Here is a 14050-nt window from a genome sequence, read left to right as displayed (position 1 = left end):
CACCACCACCATCGAGGGCAATTAGGGATGGGCAATAAATGATGGCCTTGCCTGCGACGCCCTCATCCCATGAACACAAAAAAAAGGCTTGGTCATCCCATCCCTGCATAATCACCTTTGGAGTTTCCTAAGGATTTAAGATTGGCTCCCCCTTCCTTCTCCTCGCTCATGTTGGTGGTAGATGTTGTGTGGCTGGGAGGTGCTGTTGAAATGAGCTTGGTGAATTGAGGCCAGTTCTCTACCAATTCCCTTATGAAACTGACAACTAGGGAGTACCACCAGAGCAACCTGATGAAGACTCACTCTCACTGACTATGGGGAAGCATCTAGCTTGGATTCAGTATCTTCCCATGAGAGAACAGCTAATGCAAGTAAAATAGCAAGTAGGGATTTTAGCCTCCCCTCATCCCACTGATCTCCCTGCTCTGTTTTCCTGTCTTTTACATTTGCCTTTTCTTTTGCTACATTTTGCTTACTTAGTTTTCAAAAACATTTCCACTAATTTCCTCAAACTAAAAGATTAGCTACTTGCAGATAGACCTATAGTTGGTTTGCAAATCTTTCTGCTGGTTTACTGCAGCCTCGAGTTACAGTTTTAGAAAAGTTTGGTGAAAAATAGATCTGGATTTTTAAACTGTACACTCGAGATTTAGGTTCGGTTTAACATTGATTAAAGGTTTCTTTTTTTGTGTGCGTTTGTAAATGTTCTCATAAAATGGCTAATTTGTAGCTGTTTCTAACAGATTCAAAAAAAAGGAACAACCCCTTGTGTAAGAGAATGAGTACAAATGTAACAATTGGGTTCTATTATTAGAGCCAAAGGACTGCAAAGAAAATGTTGTTCTACCCCAACAGACCTGCTATTTTGAGAAGCCAAGGATACAGGATGGGGTGAGGGAAAGGAACAAAAACACCAAAAATAAATTGTGTTCTGTGTAGCAAACTGGAATCATGTCATTAGATTTTATTGAAAAATTGAGATAAGTACAAACAACTATGAGATGGTCGGTCAATCAACTTTATGAAATTGAACCAAACATAGTACTAACTATAAAAACCTTTATTGAAAAAAAAAATCAAAGAACGTATTTTCCTTTTTGTAGTGAGGAATATGCCCCACAGATTAACAGCAGTCTGCATTCCTGCGGCTCCTCTGCAACTTGTAGAGTGATTACTGTCCCTTCTTCCATGTTATTTACCATTTATGCAACTCTTATCGTATTACTACAGCTACAAATATAACTACATTCAAATACACTGCATTAATGGTGCAATGAGAAACAAAAAGACAAAAAACATTCATTTTCAATCATTTCCTCCAACAACCGAAGTACTGTAATGAAAAGAAAAGTCACATCAGTTTTTTTTAAAAGATACATTTGATCCAAAATACTAGGATTTTTTTTGCTACAAATGGGATGTTTCAACAACTGTGTAAGGCTTACAATACTACTGTGGTACAATCATTTAGAGGTGCAAATATCATTGCCAACTGAGAAAAACAAGATACCAACAGAAATCAAATAAGATGTGCACACATGGATCCAAAAACAAAACTGTATACCCACTGCCCCATTGTTCGATAAGTATACAATAAGTCAGAAAGCTGCCAAAAGCTACATTATTCTCAGTCTTAATCATTTTTTTTCCAAATGAACGTTATACTCCACATATGAATGATGCAAGTCCGTAACCTCACCCATGGCATGTGCAGAGTATAAACCTTTGACTTTGCAAGTAGGCACTAAAGCCCAATAAAAGGACACCTGAAATAGACCATGCCACAGCTTGTAAAGCATTGATGGATGTTACAGATTTTGCATGTGTCTTAGATATTATCTCGGTTGCGGTCAGCCACATACATGGCCCAAGCATCTTGCATTTAGCAGCATGCCAATGCTGCCCATTCTCGTTATATAACCCAGGGGCATTGTGATCAGAACTGTGTATCGTATCCTTTGCATGTGCCCTCATGTGTACTTCTTCAATCTATCAGCAGACAGACTGTGCAATACGAGTCCTGATGCGAATCATTAAGTTGTGTTATTTTACAGACATCAAGCAAATATAACTGTCAAAGCTAAACCCATTTCCTTCAATCTCACTTCTCTCCTTAAAAAAGATGAGCAAAATAAACTACTCACCCCATTTCTTTTGTGGACTTGTTTTTTTAGCATTTCTTTTCTTATAGGTAAATTCTAACTGGAAAAATATATCTTCTTCATTTAAGCTTCCAGATCCAGGCCTATCTTGTTTCAAACCTGACTGACTGCCCAAGTCTTTTCTCCTATATTCTCTCACTATTCATAAGATATAAAACTTATTCCCCATTCAGGGATTCACCAGTCGGCCTGTCAACCAAACTAACTATCCCCTCTCCTAAGAGTATGGGCTAGACTTTCCACTTTGTGGCTAAGGCCGGAAAAAATGGGCCTTGTTCCAGCGATGCAGGACCTATCGCCCGTGCTGATCGCCGGCTCAAGGCCCATTTTTTTTTGTTGCTATTTTCCACTTGGCCTTAGCCCAGCGATGTCAAATGGGCGATGTGATTTCTCAGCAATCTCATGATCGCCCAAAGAAAACGGAAGTGAATGAAAAAAAAAGCTTTCCTAACAACGCATTACTGCGCATGTGCAGGTTGATTTTTTTTCAGGTTGATGCTCCTTCCCGCGTTTTGAGGGGTCAAGGGTCTTCACACATGCTCAGAAGCTCTGTGTGGGGCTGGGAGAGGGGGGGAAAAGAGAGAGAGAGAGAGAGAGAGAGAGAGAGGGAGGAGAAAGGAAGCAGGTTATCTAGTGATATTGAAAATACAGATAAATCATGACTGAAATGGTCACTTGTTGTCATGACTAAAACGGTCACATATTATTACTTAAATGGCCACTTGTTCTTTAAAATGTTCAATTTCTTCTAACGTTTTGGGGATTTTGAGGGAAGGGTGGGGGGTTGGAGGGAGGGTGTTGTTCATTAGTTCTTTAAAAAATTCATGTTTCTTAATAAAAAAGCATTTTTTTCTACAACTTTTGTACCTTCTCTCTTACATAAGTTTTACAATGTACAGTTTTTCATGCTTTTTGTTTGTTTATTCTGTTTCCCCACAGAAATGAAACTTTTGTTTAAACGTAACTGTAATTGAACGTTTGAATATCAACAATAATAGTTCATGCAAAGCGTTCATTAATGAGCTGCTGACGCAAAAGCTTAGCGGCCGTGTAACTGCCACTGGCTACTGGTCTTCGGGAAGGGTGTGGTGGTACCAGTGCTAGATCGCCATGCTGATTAAGCTCCCCTATTTCCTCAATAAACTCTCGGTCTGTGCCTCCCTGGTCATTGGGAAGTTTTCCATCCTGCGAGCGTAAAGGGCTTCAGTCACCTGTCGAATGCAGCAGTATGTAGCAAGCTGAGAGATATGGCAGATGTCACCAGCTGAAGCCTGAAAAGATCCCGATGTGTAAAAGGCTGGGCAGCAGTAACCTTCACCTCAACAGTGCGGTTCTGATGGTGCTGGAATGCTGCAGATCACCCTTGACGAGTTGACATATCTCATCCATGACCTCCTTCCGGAATTGCAGCCTCCGAAGACAAGCATTTTCAGACAAGTTCAGGTCGGATTGCTTCTCCAAGTATCTTCGTTGGCTGTATGGTCGCCTCCTCTGTCTTCGTCTCCGTCTACGCGTTACTGTGCCACCTCTTCGATTGATCCTTTCAGTAACCAGTGTGTGAGCAGTTGCAATTAAAGGCAGGGAAAGCATAGGCACCATAATCACCATCAATAATTACTTATTGATTTTAATAATCTCTGCACTCTATACACTCTAATCACCGTAAAAGTGCCCTTTCTGTAGTCTCTAAGCTGTATACCAGTCAGTTTGATAGGCACCAATCAATATTAAATAACTTCACTATGTAAAAGCTATGTATTAAATAATTCCAATATATGAGATCTATTTAGCATAAATAAGTTGATAATACCTATTTATATTCCCAGTCCCAAATTTCTGAGTACAATTTGCTTCAATTTTACTCTCTAAATAACTCAGAATTAATTCTCCACTCTTCCTCAGAAGCTAAAAATGGTGTCCCGAGTGCCCATTTCCCTCTCTAAGGCCCTGAAAAAGCATCTATTTTTGAGCACTCTTTTGGGCCTTGCGTTGGCCCAGCGAAGTGTGTGCTAGGTGCTGAAACTTGGGATGGGCCTTGTATGGGCGATCATCTCGGCGATCAAAGTGGAAACTTGGGGGCCTATTTTTCCGGCGATGTTTAGGGCCTAGTTTCCACTTTTTGCTCAAAATGGGCGATAGAGTTCAGTTTTGGGCGATAGATGGGCGATGTGAAGTGGAAAGTCTAGCCCTATGTTCTTAGCAGACACTTCACGGCGAGCTCAAATTAATAGAATTATCCCCACAACAGCAGGTGTGGTTGTTTTATTAGGTCTTCAGAGACAACATTCATTCATTCTCAGGATGTGGGAGCTGTTTGCTGACATTTATTGAACCACTATCTTGCTAGGTCACTTAAGGGAGTGGGTTAAGAGTCAAGTATGTTGGTGTGGGACTGAAGTAACATATAGCCTACACTGGCCAAGTCATCCCTAAAGGACAATAGTGAATCAGTTGGGTCACTTTAATGACCAGTTTTATTTTCTTTAAACTGAATTAAAATTTAAGTGGGATTTGAACACTCGTTCTCTGGATTATTAGTCCTGACCGCTGGATTACTAGCCCAGTAACACAGCCACTACTCCACCATACCCCATATCATATATAATGAATTGTTTAATAGTCAGTCAGTCATTGTAGACAACAAGATAGCTTGCTCATTAATGAATCTAAATCATAAAAATTTACAGCACGGAAGGAGGCCATTTCAGCCCATCGTGTCCGTGCCGGCCAACAAGAGGCTATCTAGCCTAATCCCACTTTCTAGCTCTAGGTTTGTAGTCCTGCAGGTTAAAGCACTTCAATTGCACATCTAAGTACTTTTTAAATGTGGTGAGAGTTTCTGCCTCTACCACCCTTTCAGGCAGAGAGTTCCAGATCCCCACAAACCTCGGTGAAGAAATTTCCCCTCAAATCCCCTCTAAATCTACTATCAATTACTTTGAATTTATGCCCCCTGGTTGTTGACCCCTCTGCTAAGGGAAATAGGCCCTTTCTATCGACTATATCTAGGCCCCTCATAATTTTATACACCTCATTGAGGTCTCCCCGCAGCCTCCTCTGTTACAAAGAAAACAAACCCAGCCTGTCCTCATATTCTCCACTCCTGGCAACATCCTCATAAATCTCCTCTGTAACCTCTCCAGTGCAATCACATCATTCCTGTAATGCGGTGACCAGAATTGCAAGCAGTACTCTAGTGTGGCCTACCCAGTGTTTTATACAGTTCAAGCATAACCACCCCCTGCTCTTGTATTTTATGCCTCGGCTAATAAAGGCAAGCATTCCGTATGCCTTCTTAACTAGCTTGTCTACCTGGCCTGCTACCTTTAGGGATCTGTGGACATGCACTCCCTTTGTTCCGATACACTTCTCAGTGTCCTACCATTTAATGGGACCGAACTTGGTGGAAGTTAAGTTCCACCCAAAGGACCGCTGAGACACCCGACGGTACTTTGGGCGGGAGTTTCGTTAAAATGTCATGGAATGACCGCCCGGTGGCAAAACACCGACTTACGTCATGAATCTGGGCGACAGCGGGCAGGAGCTCCCAATCTCGGCGGCAAATGCAATCCTCGGCAAAGTACTGCCGAAGATTGAGTCAGGGCAGGGGGGGGGGGGGGGGAAGAGCAGTGGGGAAGCACATAAAAATAAAAATTTACACAAAAAAACCATCAGGGGACCCCATCCACCCGAGTCACTGTAAAATAAATAAAAGAAGTTTACTAACCTTTTTTTTTTTTGCATACCGTTGAGGACAGACCTGCCTCCATGCGACAGTCCTTCTCCCTGCTGCCGTCGATTCCTGCCTGGACCAAACTGGCAGCTCAGCGGGCGGGAGGACACTTACGTCAGTTGCGCGCTAGTGGACATCAGTCGGCGGTTCCCAGTGGTCTTCCCTCCCTGCCGGCGGGAGGCCGCCACGAAACTGGCACCAAGGGGAGACCGCCCAGAAAATGCGGTGACAGTGGGCGGTGAGTCCACCAAGTTCGGGGCCGTGATGTATTCCCTTTCCTCGTTAGCCCTCTCCAAATGCATTACCTCACACTTCTCTGGATTGAATTCCATTTGCCAATCTTCTGCCCACCTGACCAGTTGATTAATATCTTCCTGCAGTCTACAGCTTTCTCCTTCATCATCAACCACATGGCCAATTTTAGTATCATCTGCAAACTTCTTAATCATACCCCCTATATTCAAGTCTAGAAAATTGATGTATACCACAAAAAGCAAGGGACCTAGTACTGAGCCCTACAGAACCCCAATGGAAACAGACTTCCAGTCACAAAAACACCCATTAACCATTACTCTCAGCTTCCTGCCTTTGAGCCAATGTCTCAATCTAGCAGTCTTCTTAAACTGCAAATTCACTTTTTTTTTTTAAAAAGCCATTAAATAAAACTAATTTCCAATTCCTCTACCTGAAAAAAAATCAAAAATCCAAAGCATGACAATGGCCGTTTCTCACTTTTTGCATATTCCTTTTGTAAGTTCATTTGGTACTTATTGTAAAGTTCCAGCACATTTTTATTCTGCCTATTGAAGGAACCTCATGATTCTTAGCCTGGAGGTGTATAGGGAGACACGACACAAAAAGCCAAGGAGGAATTTGGAGCTGTATGGCCTGGGCAGAAAATAGATTTAAGGAATGCACCAGCCTCTGCTGCAAAAAAGCAGTCTATGCAAATTCCTCCAGAAGTACCAAGAGTGGGAGGAGTAAGTAAACAAATAATAAAAACATTTTTTTTCCACTGAACTGTAGCCAAAATGTATTACCTTGTTTTTCTATTCGATGCAAGCTTTTACCCATTGAGGCTTTTGCTATAGTCAGCCAATTCCACTGTTTCCAGTATATCCTATGCAGGTAAAAGTGACAAATTAATATCACAGATCAATAAAATCAACACAGCTTCTTTATGATCTTGGGTTGGAGTCCCAGCACATGCAGATCTACCCAGAGATCAGGCACAAGCGTGACAGGAATGTACCACAATTTTGTGCCCGATTCCTAAATTCAACATCTCTACATCATTTAGTTTCTCTCCCCTCATTTTAGGCCCCTTTGTGCCATTCAACTTTCACTGACCAAGAACAAAGGTAGTTATGTAAGTGACTGGGATGAATCACTCTCCCATTTATGTTCTTTTTGGCTCCAGCACTCAAGATCAGTGTGCTATCTTGTGGAATGTTTCATTTTAAAGAAATATGCCATATTAAGGGCTCAATTTTCCCAGGTCATTTGCGCCGTTTTTTCTGGTGTATTTATTTTTTTCAAAGTTTCCCCCTGCGATCTGCGCCAGCATAACTGAGTTAGTTACGATTTTTCTAGGTGAATTTTTTTTAACGTAATAGGGGGCATTCCTTCATGTCTGTGCCGGTTTTCATAATTTTTCACCAAAAAATTTTCCTCCTAGGTCAGCGTATCCAGCCACTCCCAAAAAACCTTCTGGTGAGTTACTAGAAAGCAGCGCACATTGACAAATCGGCACTGAAAGACGCCATTGTTTTTAAATCGAAGATTTTGGAGGGAGTCAAGAACACTCTTTTTAAAAAAAAATTAATAAAGTTCACTTTTTTTTTTTAAACCTGTCAAAGTAGTAAATGGAAGTTTTTTGGATTTCAGAAGTTTTCATTTTTTTTTATTCACGCGCCACCACCGAACGTCTTCAAGCAGGGCTGGAGGGTCGTAGCTTTGGCCGGCAGAATCATCCCCGCGCCTGGACACAGGCTTGGGGCTTGGCCAGAAAACAAGCCCGGGGGGGGGGGGGGGGGGGTGGGGGGGGGGAGGTGCCGACCAATCGGAAGGCTTACACACCGAGCCCGGGGAGCGAGGTGCCGATCGGAAGGCTTTTGAAGACTGCAATGAGTTTGGGTAAGGTGGGGGGAAAGAGAGAAATCACAAGACTGCAATTAGTTGGCGGGGGGGAAAGGGGAGAAGTTTTAATAAATCGAAATAATGACAATGATTCAGTTTTAATGTAAAATATATTTTATTCAAAAGTTTAACGGTTTGTACTTGCGCCCATCTCTCCTCCACCTTATTCTAAGACCGCTCGCCGCGCTTGTTCTTGGTGACTCCACTACCCCTGCCCGCAGGTGGTGGCACAGCGTTTCTGGGGTTGGTACCAAGCTTATTCTTTCTAAGATCTCGGGTAGTGCGCACCTGTTGGGTGGGGCGGCAGGCAGCAATGTGGAGGGCCCAGCTTTGGGCTCTTCAGAGGCTGGTGTGGGGATTGGAGTGGGAGTTGCAGTTGATTCTGTCAATGGGTGCAGGGTCTGGGCGTGTTCCCTTATTGCAGCAGCTAACTCCAACATGCCGTCCCTCATGCGCCCTGACAGTGTCTCAACGACCTGCAACATTCCCTCCCTCGGTCAGTGATGTGGTTGGCACTATCTCTGACATTCCTTCCCTGATGGTCACCGACAGCGCATCAGTTACCTCTGACATTCCCTCCCTCATGGTCACTATTCCCTCACTTATGGTTCCAGACATCGTTCACATTTCTCATGATATTGCTGTTACTTTTCCAGACAGTCCTGCTACCTCATCACTCACCCCCACTGATGGTGTCCAGGAGTGATTAGGTAAGGTCAATGCTCTCCGTTCTCAATGACATCATGTGAACTACATCTGTTAGATCCTGCAACTCAGGATAGCATGGTCGAGCTCTCATTTCCCTCCTCCCCACGGGCGTGGCTCGCACTCCCCCACTGGGACCCGCAGCCTGGGATAGTGGAGCACCGGGTTTACCCTGCTGCACCACACCACTGGGACCTGCAACCTCCGAAGATGGGGCCCTGAGTGTGCCTCGCTGCACCCCACCACTGGGACCCATAACCTCGGATATTCAGAAACCATGGAACGTCCCACCACCACTTAAACCACTAGTCACGGAAGGGGCTGCCACCGCAATGAGCGGCACCTCCTCCAAAGTCAGTAAAACAGGGTTGGAATCGAAGATGTTATCCTGGTCTAAATTTTCTTCTACATCGTCAGGGTCGGCCTCAAGTTCTGCAAAATATAACAGAACACAGACAAATGGTTAGCACAGAGGAGGGGGACAGGGTGGGTGGCATGAGTAGGCTCACACAGCGCAGGCCAGGCAGCAGGCTGATTTGAAGGACCACGATGACTGATAGCACATTGCATCAACTGAAGGGTAGCTGACGGAGACATCCCCAGGAACCAAAGCATAGCTAGCCCGCGCAGTACTTAACATTTAGCAAAGGCAGACGGTGGAATTTGCAGGACTTACCCTCTCCCTCATGTGAGGGCCCAGCTTGTGCAGTGATGATTGCTTTTCTCCAGGCAGGACCCATCAAAACAGTGACCCTGTCTTCCAAGGGTATCAATGACACTAGTTTTGCCGAGCCTCCTCCTGTTCGGGTTCTTTCTCGTTTGTTTGTGCCACTTTTCTCTGCAAAGATGAAAACGCAACTTTTTAAAGAGGGTGTCTTTCTGCTGGGTGGGACACATACAGTTGGTATTTACAATTGCATTGAAATGATGAAAATATTACTTACACTAACTACTTGACCAAGGTCTACCACTTCCTTTTACACTGGTCTCCAGATCTCGGGGTGGTCACCATTGCGCAGTAATCTTCTGCAACTTGGTTCTACCGTTTCTTCATTGCTTTGGGTGGAACTTTTGTGTGACTTCTGCTGGTGTCCAGCTCCTGCCATCTGTTCTCAATCACAGTAACTAGTGTCTCCACTTCATCCTGCAAGAAATTTTTGGTCCTTGCACCATGTTGCATCTCGTATTGCTGCAGCTATGATTTTTCCAATGCTCTCACGCAGCACTTGGAACACACACAACTGGCACTTTAAAAATGGCCGATTGCCAACTCAGCTGTACTGCGCATGCGTGTTCATCGCAAACGTCAAAAACTTAACTTCTTTTGTCGCACATGTGCAGAAGGTGCAGCATCATTTTTTTTGGCGCAGACAGCAGGCTCCACGCCTCAAGGCAACTGGACATGCTGCGCGGCACCAAATTTGAATTATAGATCGGGGAAACTTTGGCAAAATATTTACGGCGCATTTCTGGCCTAGAAAAACAGGCATAACTCTGGCAAAACGCCAGAAAACAGGCTTGGGCAAAATTGAGCCCTAAAAGAGGGAAAGAGTGTTTCTACAAACAAGTATTTTGCCAGATGAACAAGCAGTCACTTAGCTTAACTGCTTGTCCCCAAAACATAGCTGCTGTTTAAGAGGATGGATTCATTTAGTTCAGAATTTCCACAAACATGGCTTTTGTTTATAGAGAATGAATTGGCTCACCATGGAAATTGGTTTACCATGGAAATTTCCACAGAAGTTCATGAACAACTGTCCAGCGAGAGGTTGATATCGATGAACAGCCAAAGCGGGAAAAACACATTAAGAAAAGGGTAAAATAAAGCACAGAAACATTTTATTTATATGTGATTTATATTACTAACATTTTTTAACCTATTCTATAAGACAGGTGCATTAGGCAAGAAGGATACAGATTTCTTCTGTACTGCCTCTATTCCAGCTACAGTATAAGCAAGCAGAAGATTCTGTACATCCTATGTCCTTTACGGTAAGGAAACCTGATGTAGGTTCCTCATATCCTATCTGAATTAGAATTTAGGGAATTAAATAGTACTAGTTGATCTCCCGTGACTAAGTGCAGTCTTAAGTTAAGGAGGGGTAAAAGGTGGAGAATAATTGCACCAGGGATGAGGTAAAATTGCAAAGATAGGAGGTGAGAATGGGGCTTGTGGGGGAAGGTATGCAGGAAGGGCAAGTGGGAGAATCATACAAATTTACAGCACAGAAGGAAGCCAAGCGGCACATTGTGGCTGTGCCGGCCGAAAAAGAGCTATCCAGCCTAATCCCACTTTCCAGCTCTTGGTCCGTAGCCTTGCAGGTTACGGCACTATAAAGACGCAATATAAATGCTTGCTGTTGTTCACCAGTAATTCAAGATTGGCGCTTCACCAGGGAAAATTAAACAAAGCATCAGGGCATCGCTGATTACTTATATACAAGGCTGTTGAGGCCGATCATAGGGATGAGTAGAAGCAGCACAATCAATTTTTCCTTCTGGTCACCACAGGACTATTGGGGGCAGCACCAGAGAGCGACGAGGCTGCAGTACTGCAAGCAAGTGATTGTAGGAAGGCAGCTAAACAGCCAGTCGTCTTCTTGGGCAGTCCCTCGGAATCGAGGATAACTTGCTTCCACACTAAAACGGAGTTCTCAGGTGAATGAAGAGTCCAATGCGGGACCTACAATCTCGATCACAGGTGGGGCAGATGGTGGTTGAAGGAACGGGTGGGTGGGGGGCCTGGGTTGCCGCGCGCTCCTTCCGCTGTCAACATTTGGCTTCAGCTTGCTCTCAGCGAAGAGACTCGAGGTGTTCAGCGCCTTCCCGGATGCCTTTCCTCCACTTTGAGCGGTGTTGGGCCAGGGATTCCTAGGTGTCTGTGGGGATGTTGCACTTTTTCAAGGAGGCCTCGAGTGTGTCCTTGAAACATTTCCTCTGTCCACCTGGGACTCACTTGCCGTGTCGAAGCTCCGAGTTGAGTGCTTGTTTTGGGAGTCTCACGTCAGGCATGCGGATGATGTGGCCCGTCCAACGGAGCTGATCGAGTGTGGTCAATGCTTCGATGCTGGTTGGCCTGAGCGAGAACACCAATGTTGATGCGCCTATCCTGCCAATGGATTTGTAGGATCTTGTGGAGGCAGCGTTGGTGGTACTTCTCCAGTGTTTTGAGGTGCCTTCTGTACATGGTCCATGTCTCTGAGCCACATAGGAGGGCGGGTGTCACTACTGCCCTGTAGACCTTGAGCTTGGTGCCGGATTTGAGGTCCTGGTCACTCTCTTCCTCAGGCGACTGAAGGCTGCACTGGCACACTGAAGGTAGTGTTGGACCGCGTCGTCGATGTTTGCCCTTTTTGAAATAGACTCCAGAGGTATGGTAAATGGTCCACGTTGTCCAAGGCCTTGTCGTGGATGTTGATAACTGGGGCAGTGTTGTATGGCAGGGGCAGGTTGATAGAGGACCATTGTCTTACGGATGTTTAGTGTAAGGCCCATGCTCTCGTACTCCTCGGTGAAGGTGTTGACGATGGCTTGGAGTTCGGCCTCCGACTGCGCAGACACAAGCGTCGTCTGCGTATTCGAATTCAATGACAGAGGATGGGATGACCTTGGATCTGGCCTGGAGGCGGCGGATGTTGAACAGATTTCTGCATGTCCTGCAATTTAGTTCCACTCCAGCAGGGAGCTTGTTGAAGGGGAGATGGAGCATTGCAGCAAGGAAGATCGAGAAGAGCGATTGTGCGATGACACAGCCCTGCTTGATCCCGGTCCGAACGTGGAATGGGTCTGTGGTAGATCCATTGGAGATCACGGCTTGCATGTCATTGTGGAGCAGGTGGAGAGTGGTGACAAACTTTTGAGGGCAGCCGAATTGGAGGAGGACACTCCATAATCCCTCATGGTTGAGTGTCAAAGGCCACCATGTATAAGGGTTGGTGCTATTCCCTGCATTTCTCTTGTATTTGCCGCACAGTGAAGATCATGTCCATTGTGCCCTTAGTGGGTGGAATCAGCATTGCGACTCTGGAAAAAGCTCTTCAGCCACAGGGAGAAGACGATTGAGGAGGATTCTTGTGATGACTTTCCCGATGGCTGACAGGAGGGAGACTCTTCTGTAGTTACTGCAGTCGGACTTGTCACCTTTCTTGAAGGTGGTCACGATTACAGCGTCTGAGATCTCCTGGCATGTTCTCCTCCTTGCAGATAAATGAGGTCATGAATCCACACCAATAGTGCTTTCTCCATCATGTTTAGTAGTAGTAGCAGTTAGAATGGCTCAGTTTCTGTGATTGCCATTCAATAAATGCTGAGGAAAGAGAAGCACAGCAGCAGTGACAAAACCATCACGAACAGAAAGTACTGGCAAGCTGAACCCACACGAAACAAAAAAAAAGGATTAGGGAATACAAACACCAATTTCTTTGGGGTACTGAGGTGAGAACAATGGATTCACTTGAGCAAGATGTCTGCTGTTCTTGGGGAAATAGACTACTACAGCGCCACTCTGTGGTGAATGTTAAATACTGCAGATACAATTGACAAAGGGCTCAAGTTCAGTTGATTGACAGTCATGTAATGTTATGTGGGATAATGCTATGCTCACTGTACCACCTACAGGTGCAATACATAGGAACAGAAGTAGGCCATTCAGCTCCTTGAGCCTGTTCCGCCATTCAATGAGATCATGGCTGATCTGTATCCGAACTCCATCCACCCGTGTTGGCTCCATATCCCTTAATACCCTTGGCTAGCAAAAATCTATTAATCTTGGATTTAAAATAATTTGAGCTAGCATTTACTGTTCTTTGTGCGAGAGTGTTCCACACTTCTACCATCCTGAGAGAGAAAGTGTTTCCTAACTTCCCTCCTCAAAGGCCTAGTACTGATTTTAAGGTTAGGTCCTTTTGTCCTAGACTCTCCCACCAGCAGAATTTGTATCAATTTATTTTAAAATCCTAAAAACCTTAATTAAATCTTTGATATCCTTCGATATTCAGGGAATATTAGCCCAGTTTGTATAATCTCATAATTTAACCCTTGGAGCCCTGGTAATGTTCTGTTGAATCTGCGCTGCACTCCTTCCAAGACCAATATATCCTTCCTAAGATGCAGGGTCCAGAACTGTACTCAGGACTCCAGATGTGGTCTAACCAGGGCTTTGTATAGCTGTAGCAAAACTTCGTTGCCTTTATATTCTAGTGCTCTAGATATAAAGGCCAACATTCCATTAGCTTTAAAAAAAATTTTTTTTTTTGTTCCTGACTACCTTTTAGTGATCTGTGTACATAGATCCCTAAATCTCTTTAGACCT

General features: G+C 44.5%; 1 protein-coding gene across 2 annotated transcripts in view; it reads right to left on the bottom strand.

Annotated features, from left to right (window-relative positions):
- Positions 1-946: 946 nt before the first annotated feature.
- Positions 947-14050, bottom strand: part of LOC139281067 (bromodomain-containing protein 8-like) — a 124843-nt gene continuing 111739 nt past the window's right edge. For both annotated transcript variants that reach the window (XM_070900974.1, XM_070900975.1), the window contains exons 29-30: positions 6936-7015; positions 947-1333 (exon numbers count right to left, since the gene is read on the bottom strand). In XM_070900974.1, the coding sequence (XP_070757075.1) occupies positions 6962-7015 (54 nt within the window). In that variant the 3' untranslated portion in view covers positions 947-1333; positions 6936-6961. The remainder of the gene's footprint in view (positions 1334-6935; positions 7016-14050) is intronic.

The sequence above is a fragment of the Pristiophorus japonicus genome, chromosome 15 (assembly GCF_044704955.1).
Source record: "Pristiophorus japonicus isolate sPriJap1 chromosome 15, sPriJap1.hap1, whole genome shotgun sequence".
NCBI classification, from domain to species: domain Eukaryota; kingdom Metazoa; phylum Chordata; class Chondrichthyes; family Pristiophoridae; genus Pristiophorus; species Pristiophorus japonicus.
The sequence above is the reverse complement of the archived record's forward strand: the minus strand, read 5'-3'. Positions and strand labels throughout refer to the sequence as shown.